The following is a 19274-nucleotide window of genomic DNA, read 5'->3' on the forward strand; positions in this document are numbered from 1 at the left end:
TTTATAAAAAAAAATTCCAGCAACCCAAAAATCAAAGAATAAAGACATTTCCCTCACAAATTAGTGGTATTTTCTTTTTAATTTATAAGGGACATGTAATGTTTTATACTTCTGGTGAATATAATCTAATTAATCCTATTTTTATATATGTATTTTGTATATACAGTTCCCTTTGTTAACACCTTATTTTGAAAACCAGACGTACTTCCTCTAACTTCTCCAAGGTCGTCTCTAGCTCTCCTCGTCAGCTCCATTCTCTCCATCGATCCATGGTCAGCTTCATCGGGGCCGTTTCAATGCATCTAACATAAATGTCAGTATCTGGGTGCTCTACAGTTGTAGCGTCGGCCCATTTGACCACGGAGATGAGAGTGACGGCCGGCTCGACCGCACGTTACCGCGATACGATGACGCTTCCTGTCCGTGACAGAGTTAGCATGCATCTTTAGCCGTGATGTCTAGCTCTGCTTTTCCTGCAATGTGTGAAACCCAAAGTGTTTCTATACTTTGTGGCGGATGTCCTGATGATCTTTACCCGCCACTGCCAACAATTTACCCGTATTCGTATATGTATATACGAGTTACAGCGCATTACTTTTCTCAGGTATAGCTACGAACGGTCCTGTTTATACTCCCCAAACTAGGCCATGATTATCTACCAAATAGAAGTTATGTAAGTAAGATGTGTTTATGTGTTCAGAAGAGCAGGACGGCTCGTTAGCAGCTTTCACCTGTGATCACAGAACTGGTGTTACAATTTCTATTTTTGTCAGCCTTCACTGCTGAGAATCCTTCTTGCATGTTCAGTGACACAATCCTGATTGACTGTCAACCGCTGTACTCTACCGACCAGCTGAAAAACAGTCCCCTCCAGCTCCGGCTAAACAGAAGGAGGTGGGTGGCACCGTCAGCACATGCAGATCTTAACAGTGCACGGGCACCGTAAGAGTCTCTCACAATAAGTCTCACACCCACACATCTCTTTCAAGTGCTAAGCACAGACACAGAGAAAGACCAAATCACACACAGGGGGGGTTTTTCTTTTGTTGATGCTTGAAGGCGGTCATGCCCAGCAAGCGCCAGCTTACACTGATTGTGAAAATGTGGAACACAGAGAGGTAGGATTTTATTTTTTTTGTCAAAAAGGAGCCACAAAAATATAACGAGGAGAAGATGAAAAAGACAAAGCATTATTTATACAGCACTTTTATAAAGTGCTTTACAAAGCAAACAGACAAAGCAGGATTAAAAGACAAAGGGAGTTATGAAGAGAGCAGTGAAAACTATTGTCGGTAAAAGCGGAGATATAATTATAAAAGAAGCGCTTTTCAAGGCCTTTGTGCAGAAAGAAGTTCTAAACAGTTTTCTTGCTGAGCGTCAGAGGAGAACATCAATAGTACTTTCATGTGTGACACGTGGCGTTTGTCGCTCTTTATACTTCCTAGCTCACAATTACGTGGCTCCTCTGAGCCGCTCAGCTTCTAAGTTAATTATTAACATTTCTTTTAACCGTTTTAATCGATAGCGTAAATCGGTTAAAACGCTTAATGTCGGTTAACGGTTAATTATGGACATCCCTACACAACCCATATTCATATGCAGTGTTTCAGTGCATGGCTACATAAGGATGAGCAGCTCAGCCTGTGAGCCCCGTTAGAGGCTGAAGCCTGTGTGAGACGGAGCCACTGGTCTCCACATGAGTGATGTTTTCAAGCCCTACACTTATAAAGACTGATCGCTGGGATGTTGTGCACATTGATACTGAAAGGAAGTGCACTTCCAGGTGATGTATAGCGCTGATACGCCAGTGATTTGAATTGATGACACAGCTCAAAGACTAGTGCGCTGCATGTCTGAGGGATTAGATTCTCGTCCAGGAGCGGTCGGGTAGAATTCATCAACCCTTTTTTTACAGTTCAGTCCAGGTCCACTTGAGCATCTGTTTTTATTACTGGCGGGGGGAAGCAAACACTGATCCGAGATCAGCAGCGCTGATCGAGCAATTTGTTCGGCCTCTAAAGAAGAGTTATGAAACAGGAAATCTTTAACACACTTTAAAATAGACTGTGGCAACTATATAGATCATACTCTCCCATATATTAATACTGTATGTGCATTACGCAGCAGTGCATTAAGAAGAGCACTCCCTTTCATTTCACATATATATTCAAATCTCAATATAGATGCTGCTGTATTAAACTGAGTGGACAGTTTCCCATTATATGCATGTCTCAGTTATTGCTGCAGAAAGCCCTCTCTAGTTGGGTTTTCAGATCAAAGCTTCACTCCCCGACTGTGATTCCAGACAAGGTGCAGCCGAGTTAATTACCAGCCAACTAACCGACTAAATGCTCCCATTTTTTGCCCCTGCGCCGCATCTTCCCTCCTCGGGATGAAGAGGCTCTAATCCTTTTTCTTGTTCATTAAACACGAGTCGGGCGAACACTCCCGATAACTGGCTTTTGAGCGAAACTGTGAAGTTTGGAGTGGAAGGGTCTCTCAGCGCCCCTCAACCTGCGGGGAAAAGACTCCTCAGCTGAAACTACGCCTGTTAATTCTTAGCAGTTGAAAGTTGCCCTGAAGAAGCCTTAAAGGCATAAAAAACTTTACAAATGGAATTAATGTGTTATAGGTGGCAGACGCGCTCGCAGCCAGCTCTGTACAAGTTTGCTGGAAGGCTGACAGACTGAGCTGGTAAGTAGGTTAGTAATTGCATCATATGACCAGCAACAAAAACCCGGATACATAAATGTGATTGAAGACGGCACACGTAGACAAACGCACCCGCCCCGAATATTACAACATCGATCTCATAACTGCCAGCGAGGCAGCACGGGGGCTATGATTCACACGATTATCGAGCTGGGGGGAGGCGGATAGATGGATGCGCGGAGGAACGGGCGAGTCGAAGGATGGATGGCGTATTATATGTCTAATGGCCGTGTGCTAACAGATGAGTTTGCAAAGGGTAGATGAGTTCGCCGGGCAGGTTTGGCGCGCGATCAATGGGGAGAGGTCGGTCACAATGATCCTGAGTATTGATTGGTTTGCCTGATAGAAGGCCTTGCTCATGGGAGGTTCAGATTGGGGGGAGGTTTGATTGAAATGGGTGTTAACATGCACATACTGAGCAGCATTTATACGGTATTTTGCACAATTTCCATATCAAGAATCACAATGATTCTGTTTTCCCTCCATAGGCAGCACCAGACATGTCTTCTTGTTTGGGCTAGTTGGGGCTTAATTACTTGATGAGGGACATTTGGACAACAAACACGTCTTTTATAGATTAGGAGAGGGTTGAAATAGGGGGAGAGAGCAGGGTATGACATGCAACAAAGATCCCAAGGCCAGAATCACTGCTGCTATAAACGCCAGGCAACCATTGTAAACAAGAATTTGTTCTTAATTGACTTGCCTGGTTGAATACAAATATGGCATACGCTGTAACCACTCTGGACTACAAACACTTCCGGTGATTTAAAAGTACTGCACACTAACAGTCACTGATTTTTAAAGTAAAAAATAATTAGGGATGTCACAATACCAGAAATTTAGCAGTAGATACTAATACCAGTGAAATTCCATGATTCTCGATACCCAATTGAGATACCAACGTAAAAAAACAAAGCAAAATACACTTTGTACTAGTATTAGGGAGTTAAACAGGTCATGATTCCCTAAAAACGTCTCCTTTAAACCACTGGATTTACATTTGAACTAGGGCTGTCAATCAATTAAAGTATTTAATCGTGATTAATCGCACATTTATCTTTTCAAAATGTACCTTAAAGGGAGATTCGTCAAGTATTTAATCCTCTTATCAACATGGGAGTGGACAAATATGCTGCTTTATGCAAATGCATGTATATATTTATTATTGGAAATCAATTTTCAACACAAAACAATGACAGATATTGTCCAGAAACCCTCACAGGTACTGCATTTAGCATAAAGAATATGCTCAAATCACAACATAACAGCCCAACAGGCAAGAACAGCTGTCAGTGTGTCAGTGTGCTGACTTGACTATGACTTGCCCCAAACTGCATGTGATTATCATAAAGTGGGCATGTCTGTAAAGGGGAGACTCGTGGGTACCCAGAGAACCCATTTACATTCACATATCTGGAGGTCAGAGGTCAAGGGACCTCTTTGAAAATGACCATGACAGTTTTTCCTCACCAAAATTTAGTGTGACTTTGGAGCATTATTTAACCTCCTTGGCAACAAGCTAGTAGAACATGTTTTTTTTATTTTATATGATTGAAAACTGAGCCTGCTACAACCTCCAAAAGATCGGTGGCCCGTTGTATTTTTAAAAGGATAATTAAAAATCCTAAGTTGCGTTAATGCGTTAAAGAAATTAGTGGCGTTAAAACTAATTTGTGTTAACGTGTTATTATCACGTTAACTTTGACAACCCTAATTTGAACACATCATGATAACGTTATAATTTACCTTCGCCTATTTACTCATTTACTGAATAGAGCTTGAACGCATCATAATGAAACTCACGTTAACTAACTCTCCTCCTGCCGATTTCAATGTGCAAAATAAGGTGTGTCTCCAGGCCTGGATTGTGAGTAGTTAACTGTGTCCTCTCGGATTTTAGATGCCATTAGTCTTGAGCCCTGACGTTAAAAACGAGTACCGTCATGTTTTCAGAATCTTGGCATGGACTTGGTACCGATCAGTTCACGTGACGTCACTAAAAATACCAATATTCAGCACTCTGATAGGACTGGTAGATAGATGGGACCTAAGTGATGCAGAAGAAAAAAGTCAACTTTGGAAAACGCTGACTGAAAAATTATAGAATAACAGAGGAAGACACACACAGAGGAACCATACTGTATAAAATGCCTACTGCATCATTAGTGAAACCGTTCTTGCTGAAACTCCAGCTCCGAATGAAGCCCCCTTACTGGTTGTGGGGTCTTGCGGTGGCTCCTTTTTCCGAGTCTTTCCTCTGGCTGCTGGCCGGCTTACATCGCGGCTGTCTTGATCTAATTGACAGTCAGCAAGCTCACCAGCTCTGAGAACTTTCTTCCCCCTTCAGTAACTCTCAATTGAGTGAAATGGCGGTACAGTCTTGGGAACAAAATACCAGCGGGTGGCAGTAAACTGACCAGTACACAGAACTGTTATCAGTTAGCTCCTCATCTGGACCTCGGACTCTTAATCATTGCATGCATTGTGCAGAGAAACTAAGATGTCATTGCCGTTTTGAGGTGTCTGTTTCAGGAAGTAACATCTTTCACATTTGCAGTGGAGGACGTCCAAGTCATTATTCACAGTTAAATAAAATGCCAGTATTCATATGGTTGAGTGATTCATCATTTAACAATCAGTATTTATCAAACTACTCCTAGACTCCTTCCTTGACAAGCATACATATAAAATATCAGACAAGGCGGCCACATAAAGGTTTGTATTTAAAGTCCGAGGCTGCTGCCCTCCTCCTCCTCCTCCTCCTTATCACAGCTCAGAGAACCCAGTAATTGAAAAGGAGAAGCCTGTCCTTGCAGATGGTGCATCGCATTTTCTGAGACAATAATAGGATTGTGGACCTCGCGATTCAATACCTCTCCTAAGCCATTCAAAGCGAAGCGAAGACACAGAAGTATTGCGGCAGATCTCAGTTTCTTTGCCCACCGTGCTGCTTTCGGTGTGACTCAGGCCTCACGTGGCACCTCGACTCTGGCCTGATAGGAGCCAGCTCATCGCACAGTCACACTCCCGAAGACGTGTGACTGTCCGAGCACTGCGAGCACGACGGTTACCCTCTGACAGGCACAATGAAGATCAGAGAAAAGCCTCTCTGAGAGCTCTTGTTAGATATCGAGCAATTTCCCGGCAGGATTCAGAAGCTGGGGCACATTTTCTAATCGGCTGCCAGCCACAAAAAAAAAAAAAAGCCAATTTCTCCTTTGTAGAATAAGAAAAACCTCTTTTAACCCAGTCTCTGAATGACCTGCTCGCTCGCATATCACATTATTAGATTCATTTGATCTCTCTCTTGTTCCTGACATCTCATATCCGTAAATGATTTTGGAAATATTAGGGCAATTTCCTGCGACTCGAATTAGCATTTCATTTAAATATTGAATGGAGAAGAAATAACTGTTAGTCTGGCTCCGCCAGCACCTCCTAAAACTCATGAATTAACACATTGTGTCTTGCTTGTTGAATCTGTACAAAAACGATAATGGGGGATTGTGTGCAGGACTTCCTGGAGATGACAGACTTTATACTAATCTTAAGATAACCAGCTGCTGTTTACAGAAAATGTTCTATGTTGATTCATATTTTAATAATTTGATAAGTTATTTGACTAAAAAAACAGACACTAACCGAGGGGAAAGATGATGATGATGCAAATAATATTTAATATTTAATCTTGTTCTTCCAGTTTGACAGTTAGATAAAACGCCAGTATTCAATTGGTTCATCATTTAACAATCATTATTTATCAGTTACGACTCTGCGACCCTTTCCTTGACTGTAATGACAAGCTTACATATAAAATATTAGACAAATTATTAGACAAAACCAGAGGGTGGAGTTAAGTACAACCGAACGCTGAATAAAACATGTTTAGGCCGGACAGACGCCGTGGTAGCGACCTGTCAATCACAAGGTAGCCCCGCCCTAAAGCATCCCCTGCTTTATGGTCTATTTGACTCTAAATGGGACCATCATTTACTAAATGAACATCATGCTGTATTGAAGAAGACTTGAAACTAGCGATTGAGACCATAAACTCATGTTTACAATGTTTACTGAGGTAATAAATCAAGTGAGAAGCAGGCTCATTTTCTCACAGACTTCTATACAATCAGACTTCTTTTTGCAACCAGAGGAGTCGCCCCCTGCTGGCTGTTAGAAAGAATGCAAGTTTAAGGCACTTTTACTTTTCAGACCGTGGTATCAATCCTTTCAGGAAAATGAATTTCCCAGAATATCGAACCAGCTTCGTAACTCATCCTCACCCATAAAGTAGGAGACGGTCTTGCACATGGCGCCCCCGAAGATGAAGTCCTCCAGGATGTTGGGGATGAGGGTGAAGGGCATGCAGAAGACGGCCATCATGAGGTCGCTGACCGCCAGCGACAGCAAGAAGGAGTTGGTGACGGTCCGCATGCGCTTGTTCAGCATCAGGACCACGATGATCAGCAGGTTGCCGAAGACGCTGAGCAGGAAGATGAGGGAGTAGAGGAGGATGCGGAACGAGTCCATCTCTGACAAAGAGAGAGAGAGAGAGAGGACATCACTTATACAATCTGTTTTTGTATATAGCTCAGGAAGGAAGCACATTTGCACAAGTGAATTACCAGAGCTGTGAATTAATGGGACACGCTGAATGAATGTCTTGTCTTCTAAAATGGAAAATATTAACTTGTTTCATCAAAACCTCTCAGTGCGCCAGTTTTTCTTGTACCCGCGAGAGACAACAAAATGTTTAATGTAACTGAGAACAGTAATAAACAAAGAGGAAGAAGTGGAGGAACAAATAAAAAGTGGCAGAAGAGGAAGATTGATCCATTAAATGAACTGCGTGGTTGACAAAAGACTGACAAAAACAATCATTTTCATCATCTGTATACCGTCGGTGCTTTTACTCGTAATCATTCAAGCAACCCACGTATTAAATGACGTAAATTAAGAAGAATAAAAAGTGCGAAAATAACATCAATACACGAAGAGAACAGGCTTTGTCAGGTTGCACACCTGGGAAATAAGACTCCGGGCGCATAAACAACAGCAAAGTCTATTACAAGACAGAATAACTTCACATAATCAACATCTTAAATTGCACCAGTGACAATATTTTCCTGCTCGCCCTGTGAGCCAAATTATAATTAAAGTAATAATACTGACAGAAAAAGATGAAGACAACCATGAGTGCTGCCGAACAGACTGTGTCAGGTGGTAAACTGGGAATATAACTGGAAGAACAAGATCGAAATTAAACATTAGTTCCATCATGCACATCTTTCCCCTCAGTTTGTGTCTGTTTTCATTCTGTTTTTTTACTCAAATAACCCATAAAATGTTTAAAACCGTCCTCTAAAATCAGTGTGTTTTCACACGGGTCCCTTGTGTCCGCTCTGCCATACAGCTGAGCATCAGCGAGAGCAGGGCGGCCCAGCCCGAGGGCTTTTGGGATGCTCCCTTCACTCACACCGGCCTGTCACAGCGAGTCTGCGTGAGGTTGAGAGTAACCAACGGGACAAGGTCGGGGCCGGCCGTGCGCTGCGCTGACTGAGTCCTCTGATTAAAGACAGCGACATGAGGAGGAGTCTAAAGGTCTGCAGCAGAGCCTGCAGACGGAGCGCTACACGTCACCTTGAGGGCACACAATCCTCACGAGGAGTGGAACCAGGATACAAACAGTACAGTATGTTCAGTACTGTATGTTCAGATCACCAAACACAAAACAATAAGTTGTATTTTTATTATAATGTTGTCATCTTGACATAAGAAATACTTCTGCTCACAAAAGAAAAATGGGCCGTTGCACTCAAAGTTCAAATTATTTCAACTCTGACCTCGGTTGCTGGTGACCTTTCAAAGCGCAACCAACGGCATAACAGCTCCAACTGTTGTTGTTGCCAAGAAACAGTGAATGGCGTTCCTTGTGCACTTTTTGACGGCATATTCTCACAGTGAGCGAAGAGCAGATTTCTCATCATGTGACGGCAGATTTAGAGGTGCTGGTAGGCAGATTTGTTTTCAGCTACATACTACATGCATGTATGCACAGAAATAAGAAATTTACAACACACTTACAAATGATAAGTTGAACTCACCAGCAATGAAACACACCATAGCTCCATTCAATACTTTTGTACAGTACGTATATTTGGTCTGGTATGACCAAGCAACCCAGGAAGAGCGTCGGTCGTCAATCCCAACTTTCGTAGTGGCGGTGTGGCAACTTCCGTGTCAGTCACGTGATGCATTGGGCCCAAAAACACTTTTTCCCATAGACTTACATTGGGAAAGAGACGTCTGTAACTCAGCGGATAATTTTTTTTTAGGGGAATCAACTTCCCAGTACGAACACTCTAATAGCGCTTATTTAAAAAATTAGGTTTTACAGTTTTAAAACGCACTAGTAACTGAATCCAGAGTTATTTCCCTTCCCGTGACAACGGTGTGAAGTCGGGACCCAGTGACCGAGTCATGTGACTGAGCGGACGCTACTGCGCCGGTTCCATGTGCCCAAGATCCGGGTACTTTTCCAGGCGAGCCATTTTCGCTTCATGCACCACTGAGCAACTTTCATAGGAATGAACGGGGCCCCGCCTCCAACGCTGTATCCAGTTCTCTTTATACATTTATGGGTATGACTAGTAGCTTATGGTGGCAAACTTCACATAGATATTGCTGCGTAAGGCCCCAATCACACGGAGACATGTCGCTAGAAACGCGTCACCTGCAAAACCATTGTTTTCCTATGGCACAGTGGCGTGCACTCTTTTCTTGCGCTGCGTTTATCTAGTGTTTTTTATGAATGCGTGGTACACTTAAGGGTCGAAAACATGGTCACCCTACTCTAGACTTGACTCGGGACTTGAGTGCAAAAACTTACTTCTGACTTGCAAAACAGTGACTTAGCAGAAGTTATCATATCACTGCATCGGTGTTTTGCTGCTTCGCTTTGCTCAGCAAAAAGGGCATTCGTTGAGAATACTGATTTAGTTGCTAACGTAGTTTCTTCGTCTTACCGTCCTGTGTTGGTATTTCTTAAACTTCATTAGTGTCGGGGCGTCTTGCCAAAGGACTGCGGTTGAAAATTAGCCAGCTGGCTAACACTGATATACAAAAATGTTGATTCATGTGCATTATCCTTATAAATAAATTATTTTTAACACCTTTGAAGGGTCTTTCTCTCTGGCAATAGTCCCACACTGCACCAAACTTTATGTGCTATTTTAGAAAAGTTTGTTAGAAATATATATATTTAAATGTTCTAAGAGGTGGTAGCCAACATCCAGTTATAGTTTTTCATTTATCGAACATTCTGCAGAGGAACAGGATAAGAGTAGCTGAGGGATTTGAAGCCCAGGTTGCATGTTAATCACCTCTGCAATCTGAGAGAGACCCCTCAACTGCACATATGAATTATTCTTTTGATAAGAAAATCCTCTGATGGCATTGAGAGCAGTTTCATCACCCGGAACACTGACATCACGGTCAAGTTAATAAAAGCAACATCCACCTTGTGTCAGTCGCTCAGAGATAAATCTGCAATGCGGCTGACAAGTTTGACAAGAGTTTGATATCTGTATGTATGCATAATGAGGACTCACTTGAGTGAGACTTCCTATACAAACAGCAGGCGGGGCTCAGCGGCTTCCTTTGTGTTAGATTGTGAGCGATCCAGCCGAGTGAAAATGGAATTATCTATTCATTGAGCACCAGCGGTATGTTGGCTCTCCTGAGCCCAACGTCTGCAGGACAATTCACTTTGGTTCCTTTGACTCCCTCGAGCGTGACAGCTGCGTTCGAATCCAAAAGCATCTATAAATACATCACGTTTGAGAAGGTGGCAAGGAGTGCAGCAGGAGTTTTTGGGGTGGAACATTTTCGGCATGACCCAGGGCTCAACACGGCTGCTTATGTCAGGGTTGTTTATTTAACCTCTGTTAGCCTGAGTCGTACTGTGTGTCCTGTTGGCGGCCCCAACTGTAATTATGTTTCCCCGCGAGGAGCGTTAAAGTTTCATCACTTCACTTTGTGTTATCTTAAGGAGAGGATTAACACGACTTCATTAGGACAGCAAGTCAATTGAAAGGAATCTATTAGGGGATGCGGGGTAAGAGGAATATTTGTATGTATTGACTGAGCTTCATCCGGATACATGAATAAACACCAGACGCAACACCAAAAAACTTCCGGCGACCTTGCTCGAATTACCAGCTATTCGATCTTTCGGAGGTTGTAGCGCGCTCAGTTTTAAAGCTAGAGTGAAGTTACTGGCATCATATGAAACTAGAAAACTAAGGAATCCATTGTTACCAACCATGTCATACTAGCTTGCCACAAAGGAAGCTAAATACTGCTCCAAAGTTACGCAACATTTTGGTGAGGAAAAACTGGCATGGCCATTTTCAAAGGGGTCCCTTGACCTCTGACCTCCAGATATGTGAATGTAAATGGGTTCTATGGGTACCCACGAGTCTCCCCTTTACAGACATGCCCACTTTATGATAATCACATGCAGTTTGGGGGCAAAAAACATGTTGCATGCAGTATGCATTTGTTGTTTTTGTCTACTCTAAAATGATGTTTCTGGTGTGTTCTTTATACTATTACAGTATTCCTAAAATTATATTTAAAAAATCTAAATATATCGCCTTGCTTACAGTATCACTGGTGTTTCTGACTGTGAGTAACAGCGACCTGGGTGTGTGACGCAACTATTTTATGGCAGGTGTATTGCTCAAGACCCAAGGAAGTGCAGAGTGAAGTTGTTTGTTTTACTAGAAAGGAAATCCACTGAAAACATTTGTCAGACCTCGAGGATAGTCTTTAGTGAGAAACATTGACATATGGCACGTTTAAAGCTACCCTGCGGACTTCCTGATCACTGTGGAATTATTGAGCAATGTTTAAATATAGCAACTTGTACGTCAGCTTAATGCTATTCCACTGATTGACTGTTGGTGGCGATAACGTGTAAAGAAACACAGCGACATGTCAGAAAAGGCAGGGATGAAGAGCTGCGATCTAGCAAACATGGACGTAAACAAGGCAGGTTGCAAAATATTCTTAAATTCATCTTTGCAAGTGTGTTCGAAAAGAACATTTAACACATTTCTAGGCTTTTCCAAGAAAACACCACAGGGTGTCTTTAACTTAAATATGGATGTAGCTCTCTCTAATGCTGATTATGTGCAACCACTTCATCACATGAATGCAGTTTGACAGCTGTATTATTACAGAAACCACTCTAACGCAATCACATTTCCCAGAGTACAACTCTGTTGATCCTTAAATGACATTTCCATTCTTATTAACTTTTGGAAAGTCAGCGAGAAAAACATATTTTTTGGGGGAAAAAGTCCTCAAGTCGAGAGACAAACAAATCCATCATTGGCTGACTTCTCTGTAGCCTCATCAAACATTTTCTCATATCAGGGACAGTGTAATCTCTCGGTGACAGAGGAGAAATGGTGGAACTGAGGATAAGATGATCCTTATAAAGCCTGCAATGAAATATGGTTTATTGCATTTTCATATTTGGTTCACTTGCACTCCCGTCTAATGTGATGGTTTTGGCAGGAAGGTGAATAAAAACATTGTAACTTAAGCTAAGAATAATGAACTTGTCTGTGCCCTTTGCTGTAATTTACCTTTTACGGTGTTCATCAGTTGCACAAACTGGCTCGATTCAAGTCTGTGTTTTGAAATCTAATTTTCTGATAGGCTTTCCGGGCAGAAGGACCCGCCGGTTATTAGGCTACATCTAAACATCTGTTTCCTTATCACCATTAATGGTTGTGTTTTGGAGTCATTTCACTTTTAACTAGTAAACACTCCAAAATTTCAACACAAACATGCCTGAATGTTTTCCTCAGAGTGCTTCCAATGCCAGATTTGTGTCAACACTGCCAATAAATCCCTATCTTACATCACAGAGCACTCTCTGCTTTAAATCCAAGTCATTCAATCAGACGCTCTCTGTTTCCAAATTACAATACAGAGTTCGGAGAGTTCACGGCATGTCTTGTGCCCTAACTAGGGCTGTCAATCAATTAAAATATTTAATCGCGATTAATCGCATGGTTGTCCTTAGTTAATCACAAGTAATCGCAAATTAAATGCAAATTTTTTCTGTTAAAAATGTACCTTAAAGGGAGATTCGTCAAGTATTTAATCCTCTTATCAACATGGGAGTGGGCAAATATGCTGCTTTATGCAAATGTATGTATATATTTATTATTAGAAATCAATTAACAACACAAAACAATGACAGATATTGTCCAGAAACCCTCACAGGTACTGCATTTAGCATAAAACATATGCTCCGATCATAGGTCTGACAAATGTTTTCAGTGCATTCCCTTTCCAGTAAAACATACAAACAACTTCCCAATAAACACTGCGCTTCCTTGGGTCTTGAGCAATACACGTGCCGTAAAATAGTTGCATCACACACCCAAGTTGCAGCCACTCGAGGTCAGAAACATCAGTGAAACAACAAATGTATACAGACTGCAGACTTTTCTGACCTCCAAACTGCGTGTGATTATCATAAAGTGGGCATGTCTGTAACGAGGAGACTCGTGGGTACCCATAGAAACCATTTCCATTCACATATCTGGAGGTCAGAGGTCAAGGGATCCTTTTGAAAATGGCCATGACAGTTTTTCCTTGCCAAAATTAAGCGTAAGTTTGGAGCGTTATTCAGCTTCCTTCACGACTAGTATGACATGGTTGGTACCGATGGATTCTTTAGGTTTCTAGTTTCATATGATACCAGTATCTTCACTCTAGCTTTAAAACTGAGCCCGCTAATGCGTTAAAGAAATTAGTGGCGTTATTATCACGTTAACTTTGACAGCCCTAATCCTAAAACACATCCAATCAAAAGCTCTTGACCTCCTCTCCAGTTTAATCACGATCACAGAAGCACGATCGCTGAATATCAAGACAAATTTCACCTTGAGTCAGGTATGAAGATCCTTTAGAGACTGACTGGATCAAACTGAATCCGTGGACTTTATGACAGTCTGACTCATTTCAGATTTGATCTATTGGTGTTCTTCGTAGCTCCACGCATACATTACTCTTAAAAAACACGCTTGGCAAATGAATCCTTTGACGGCAATTTAGCATTGTGCTGCGTGTCTGTATCGCATTTTATCGCTGTAATGAGGCAAGTTACTATTACAGTCAGCACAATTAAACTCAATTAGTCTCCAGCATGGTCTTCCCATGAGAAGAAAATATTGATCCTTCATTACCTTGACATTTTTGGAAGTTGGAGAGAGAGTTTGTTTGTAGTGTGCGAACAAGCTCAGCACATATTAAATTACCCACAAGGCCTTGACAGAGTTTTGCTCTCCAATCGCTGCCTCATTAACATCTTGTGAGATACTGAATATTTCATTGAAAGCATGTAAAGAAAAGACACTTGGGATGGCAGCGAGCACATGTACAGTATAGGTGTGAGCTCATGTCTATTTAAAGTGAGGCATTTAGCAGAGTTACGGCACTGCAGCCTCTCCCGTAAATCTCCGTCCACTCTGCTGTCTCTGCAAACATAAATGACAGGATGCCAGATGCCTGCTAATGTTAGACGGGCAGGCTGGCTGCAAACTGTGAATTATGGACTCCATGTTCCCGATAAGGGTGCATACTAATTATTATGGTATGGTGTGTGTAGATGCTTCAGATTCCAACAGTAATGGCTGCATGCCATGTGTATGTCCACTGGAGCAAAGGCAGCTCAGGTGAAGCACTAGCGATTTGCGTAAAAAGGCAGGTGCCTCAGGACAGCTCAGTCAATAATGATGACCAAACACCAATCTTTCCTAAAGCTAGAAACAGGAGAACTTGAACTTGACTTCATCGGCAGTGGAATGGTGCATGATTATATTGTATGTACCACTTTGGGACACACAATAATAACATACATGAACCTTGAAAAATAGGTTTTGCTCTCATGGGAAGGTGTATAAATAGCACATTACAAGGACGCATTTTAGGATTTTCGCATGCCATTTTTACGCCATGCAACAACGGTAACGTCCTATTTGGTTTTGGCAACAAAACCGCTCAATTAGGTTTAGGAAAAACATCATGTTTGGGCTTGAAATAAGTACATAAACTAAGTAACATGCGTACGGAAACAACGTAACATAACTACGGAAAACACGTCACTAACGTAACTTAAAAAGTCCTGTGTTTGTTGGACCCATCCACGTCCCCTTCCATCCGCCATAAGCAATCTTTCTCGCTTTTTATTATACGTCACTAGCTCTGAGCGTAGCATATTTACGCAGATGCGTTCACATTGCAGTCGGTACAGACTACATGGCGTACAAGTGAGTCGGCTGTGTCTAGAAGGTAACCTGCAATTTGAGAAATCTGATCCGAGATCTGCAGAAACTTACAAAAACTAACCTTAAATATTCAAGCTTGATGACTGACCTTAACTATTCTAGATCAATACTTAACTTTAACTATTCAAGATCAATGCCTAACCTTAGATATCCAAGATCAATGAGTGACTTTAACTATTCGAGATCAATGCCTAACGTTAACCATCTCGCAAGGGTTTCCCCAACTTGCGGGTTCCCTTCTAGACACCACCAAATGATACGTGAAAAGCAAGAAAAGCGTTCTTATTGCACGCTAAATGCCTCGCGCATTATCGTGTCATTCATACGCCTTTTCGTGCGTCAATCAAGGCGAATGCATCCCCAAACAAACCTCTTCCAGCTTTCATAATGTAATTAATGGAGTTTTAATTGCTGTAATTACCACTAAAATACTTATTAAAGTAAGTGAAATTAACTTTTCTGACCCCAACTTGTTGAAATTGATTAATTGGGAGTTTCCTCATATAGTCTCATTTGAACGAGCACCACGTAGCCATTAGAGGAGCTGCATCTTAAGGGATTTCCTTATTGAATTAAACATTCAGCCGAGGTGTTTGTCACTCGATTTCCATAAATCACTATGTAAACAAAGCCCAAGGTGAGGCACCGGTGTTTCTAAAGGGGACGCCATGCAGAGCAATTACTAATTGGGCTTTCTCCGGACTATAGAGACCTCAAAGTTTGTGAGATTCAGACTTAACAAAGGAAAAAATCAATTTAGAAGTTACATTAAAGTTGCTGGTGGTTCCACAGCAGAGGGGCAGAGAGCCACATTGAAGCAGAGGTGTGGACTCGAGTCACACATTTGATGACTTTAGACTCGACACAATCAAAAAAAGACTTGCAACTCGATTTTGACTTTAACACTCGTGACTCGTGACTTCACTTGGACTTGGGCCTCTTGACTTAAAAATACTTGATACATTCCTCTGAACCCAAAGATTAAAAAGGCCTGTCTTGACTTGGGACTTGACTCAGGACTTGCCTGTCTTGATTTGGGACTTAACTCGGGACTTGCATGTCTTGACTTAGGACTTGATTTTGGACTTGACGTGGGACTTGACTTGGGACTTGCCTGTCTTTACTTGGGACCTGAGTGCCAAGACTTGGGACTTGTCTCTGGACTTGCCTGTCTTGACTTGGGACTTAACTCGGGATTTGCATGTCTTGACTTAGGACTTGACTTGGGACTTAACTTGGGACTTTACTTGGGACTTGCCTGTCTTGACTTGGGACTTGATTTAGGACTTGCCTGTCTTTACTTGGGACTTGAGTGCCAAGACTTGGGACTTGTCTCTGGACTTGCCTGTCAAGTCTAGGGACTTGTCTCTGGACTTGTCTGTCTTTACTTGGGACTTGACTCAGGACTTAACTCTCGACTAGTTAGTCTTGACTTGGGACTTGACTCTGGACTTGAGACTTACTTGTGACCTTCAAAACAATGACTCGGTCCCACCTCAGCTATAACGTAGTGCTGTATTTGCTTTGTCACTCGTCGAGTCACATGACTGAGGATTAACGGACAGTGAAATGAGTCGTCCACCAGAGTCTGACTGATAACCTTATAAAGCTCCGACCCGCCTGCCTCCACTCCTCCGCTATCACGGCTCCATAAAGCCGCTGAGCAGACAGCTCAATACAACTACTGCACGGTTGAGAGGATCTTTATTATTGATGCAGGCGACACTATACATCCTCATAATCTGTGATACACGTGTATATGAAAGCCATAATATTGATTTTCTGTACTAAACGTATACTAACACGGCGGGATTGTGCACGAGAGGCAGCAACTCATACTCAGGAGGGAGTTCATATTTGTGATTGGTTAGATATTAGAAACTCCTGAGCACTAACAAGCCTCCCAGTCTTTATTTATGAACCCAGAGCCCGAGGTGACTGCTGGGTTTCCCTCCTAAAAATTAAACGGTGTTCATTTAATCCTCATAAGATCCACATCATGATACCTTATCTCACATGCACTCAAAAGGACGAGGCGAGCTCAGCAGAGTGCCACGGTGCAGCTACAGATGCTGTTCCACATCAGCGAGGCCTTGTCTGAACTGAACTGCTCTCCAGAGCCCTGAATGATTACCATAATGTGATGTACGTCAGCTGTTGTTTCGTTTCTGTGCTGCAGGAGTTTCTTACAGCACTGCAGACAGTCTGTGTCTCCAGAATTAATATGGATCACAAAGGACATCATGCATTTTACATTTTAGGAGGATTCACCCATATTTTTGCTTCTACATTTGTGCAATTTGTTTACAAACAAGTTTGCAGAATTAGCTATTACCGAGTCGTGTTTGCAATGCACCCATGGGTGTACTTACAACTACCACTGGATTGCTTTGATGCTGAAGAAGATTTTAAAACATGATGATTCTCAGGCAAACTCTGGTGTTACATGATTTCTAAGCAGGTATATGGTCATTTATTCATGATGGACATCAGAGATAATGTTATCCTTGGAACATGCTAGTCACATCGATTCCAAAAATATGTCTATTGTGTCCGTGTGCTCAAATTTGACTCAGAGAAGGGGTGTGATTTTTGGTGCAAATTGGGGCAATTTGACCAAATCAATGGGCCAAACTGTATTAACTAACCTGCATGCACCTGTCCGTTTTACTTCACACAGTATCTCAGCCTCATACAACGGTTTGTATGATATCGTATAAAAGTTATTCCTCATTTTTCATGCGTTTAACTACGAATGTCCAGCAACACGTGATACGCATGTCAATTTCCGCTCGTTATATGCATACAGTCTTTTCAAAATAAACTTCCGTCTTCACAGGAAACATCTTAGAAAAACAAAACTACTTAGTTTAGGAATAGATCGTGGTTTGGGTTAAAATAACTACGGAAGTAACTCTGTAACTTAAGCACGGAAGTTACGTGATGGCAACAAAACTACTTAGTTAGGTTTAGGAAAAGATCGACTTGGTTAGGTTTAGGCAACAAAACTACTTAGTTAAGTTTAGGCAACAAAACTACTTAGTTTAGGAAAAGATCACGGTTTGGGTTACATAACTCCGGAAGTAACTCTGTAACTTAAGTACGGAAGTTACGTGATGGCAGCAAAACTACTTAGGTTTAGGAAAAGATCGACTTGGTTAGGTTTAGACAACAAAACTACTTAGATAGGTTTAGGAAAAGATTGTGTTTTGGGTTGACTTCTGGTTTAAAAAAGGCCATGCCTCTGCGCATGCCTCCTCCCCCTATCACCTGTGCCCGATCATGCGCTGTGCCACCAGTACCCACAGATACAGAAACTGTGATGGACCTTGCATTCAACACTTTAATTTCTCATTAGGCTCATTTCACACACCATTATTTTGTATGCTTTGATCTGCATCAAGATAAACAGCCTTAACTCTACACTTGGACTCTGCATCTCTGTTTCTACACTCTCACCTGAGCACAACAATAGTGTCCTGATCCGACACCCTGAAGCGATTGCTGCCACACCTATTGATCCATAGAACACACACATTTTCTCACACATCTGGTTTCACATGAGGTACGAACAACGGTCTACTGAAAGCCCGGTGTTTTTTGACACCTCAATTCAATTACGTGGATAACATATAAATTGATTTGGGATATATATGAATTACAGTGCATTACTTTTCGTAGGTATAGCTACGAAACAGTGCATGAGAACAGCCGGCCTCGTGTCTCCCACACCTCCCTGAAAAGGCACACCCCTCTAATGTATCTATAGAAACTAAAAGAGAAGGGAAAGCTGAACAATTCATGCAGGTCTGGCAGTACAGCGGTGTAATGGAGCAGCCTACAGTGCATAGTGATTGTCTGAAATATGATCAGTCTCAGGTCGGTCAGGTAAGAGTAGATGATAATATATATAAAGGTGTGAACTTCAAGTATCTCCACCCATTAGTCAGGAGGCATTTGTAGGCTTTTAAAAGAAAGGGTTCAACTGATCCTCTTGATTGTGTATTTAATCGTCTCCATCTTAAGGGGTTTAGTCGCCCAGCAGCTTTGAAGCAGAGGACGAGAGCAGAATACACATTCACCCAGGAGACGGAGTTTCTGTCTCATCTGTCCTCTGTCCCCCCGCTATGGTTAGTAACTGACTTGATTAAGATGCACTCTGCATTCAAGATAAAATGGCATAAAAATAAC

At 42.0% G+C, this 19274-nt stretch overlaps 1 protein-coding gene and 1 long non-coding RNA gene across 2 annotated transcripts in view; one reads left to right on the plus strand and one right to left on the minus strand.

Annotated features, from left to right (window-relative positions):
* Positions 1–19274, plus strand: part of LOC141763021 (uncharacterized) — a 76959-nt gene that overhangs the window by 50026 nt on the left and 7659 nt on the right. The window lies entirely within an intron of this gene.
* LOC141763018 (cholecystokinin receptor-like) overlaps positions 1–19274 on the minus strand; it is a 38172-nt gene that overhangs the window by 14754 nt on the left and 4144 nt on the right. The window contains exon 2 of the mRNA XM_074627254.1: positions 6996–7244. Coding sequence (XP_074483355.1) covers positions 6996–7244 — 249 coding nt within the window. The remainder of the gene's footprint in view (positions 1–6995; positions 7245–19274) is intronic.

The sequence above is a fragment of the Sebastes fasciatus genome, chromosome 24 (assembly GCF_043250625.1).
Source record: "Sebastes fasciatus isolate fSebFas1 chromosome 24, fSebFas1.pri, whole genome shotgun sequence".
Lineage (NCBI taxonomy): Eukaryota > Metazoa > Chordata > Actinopteri > Perciformes > Sebastidae > Sebastes > Sebastes fasciatus.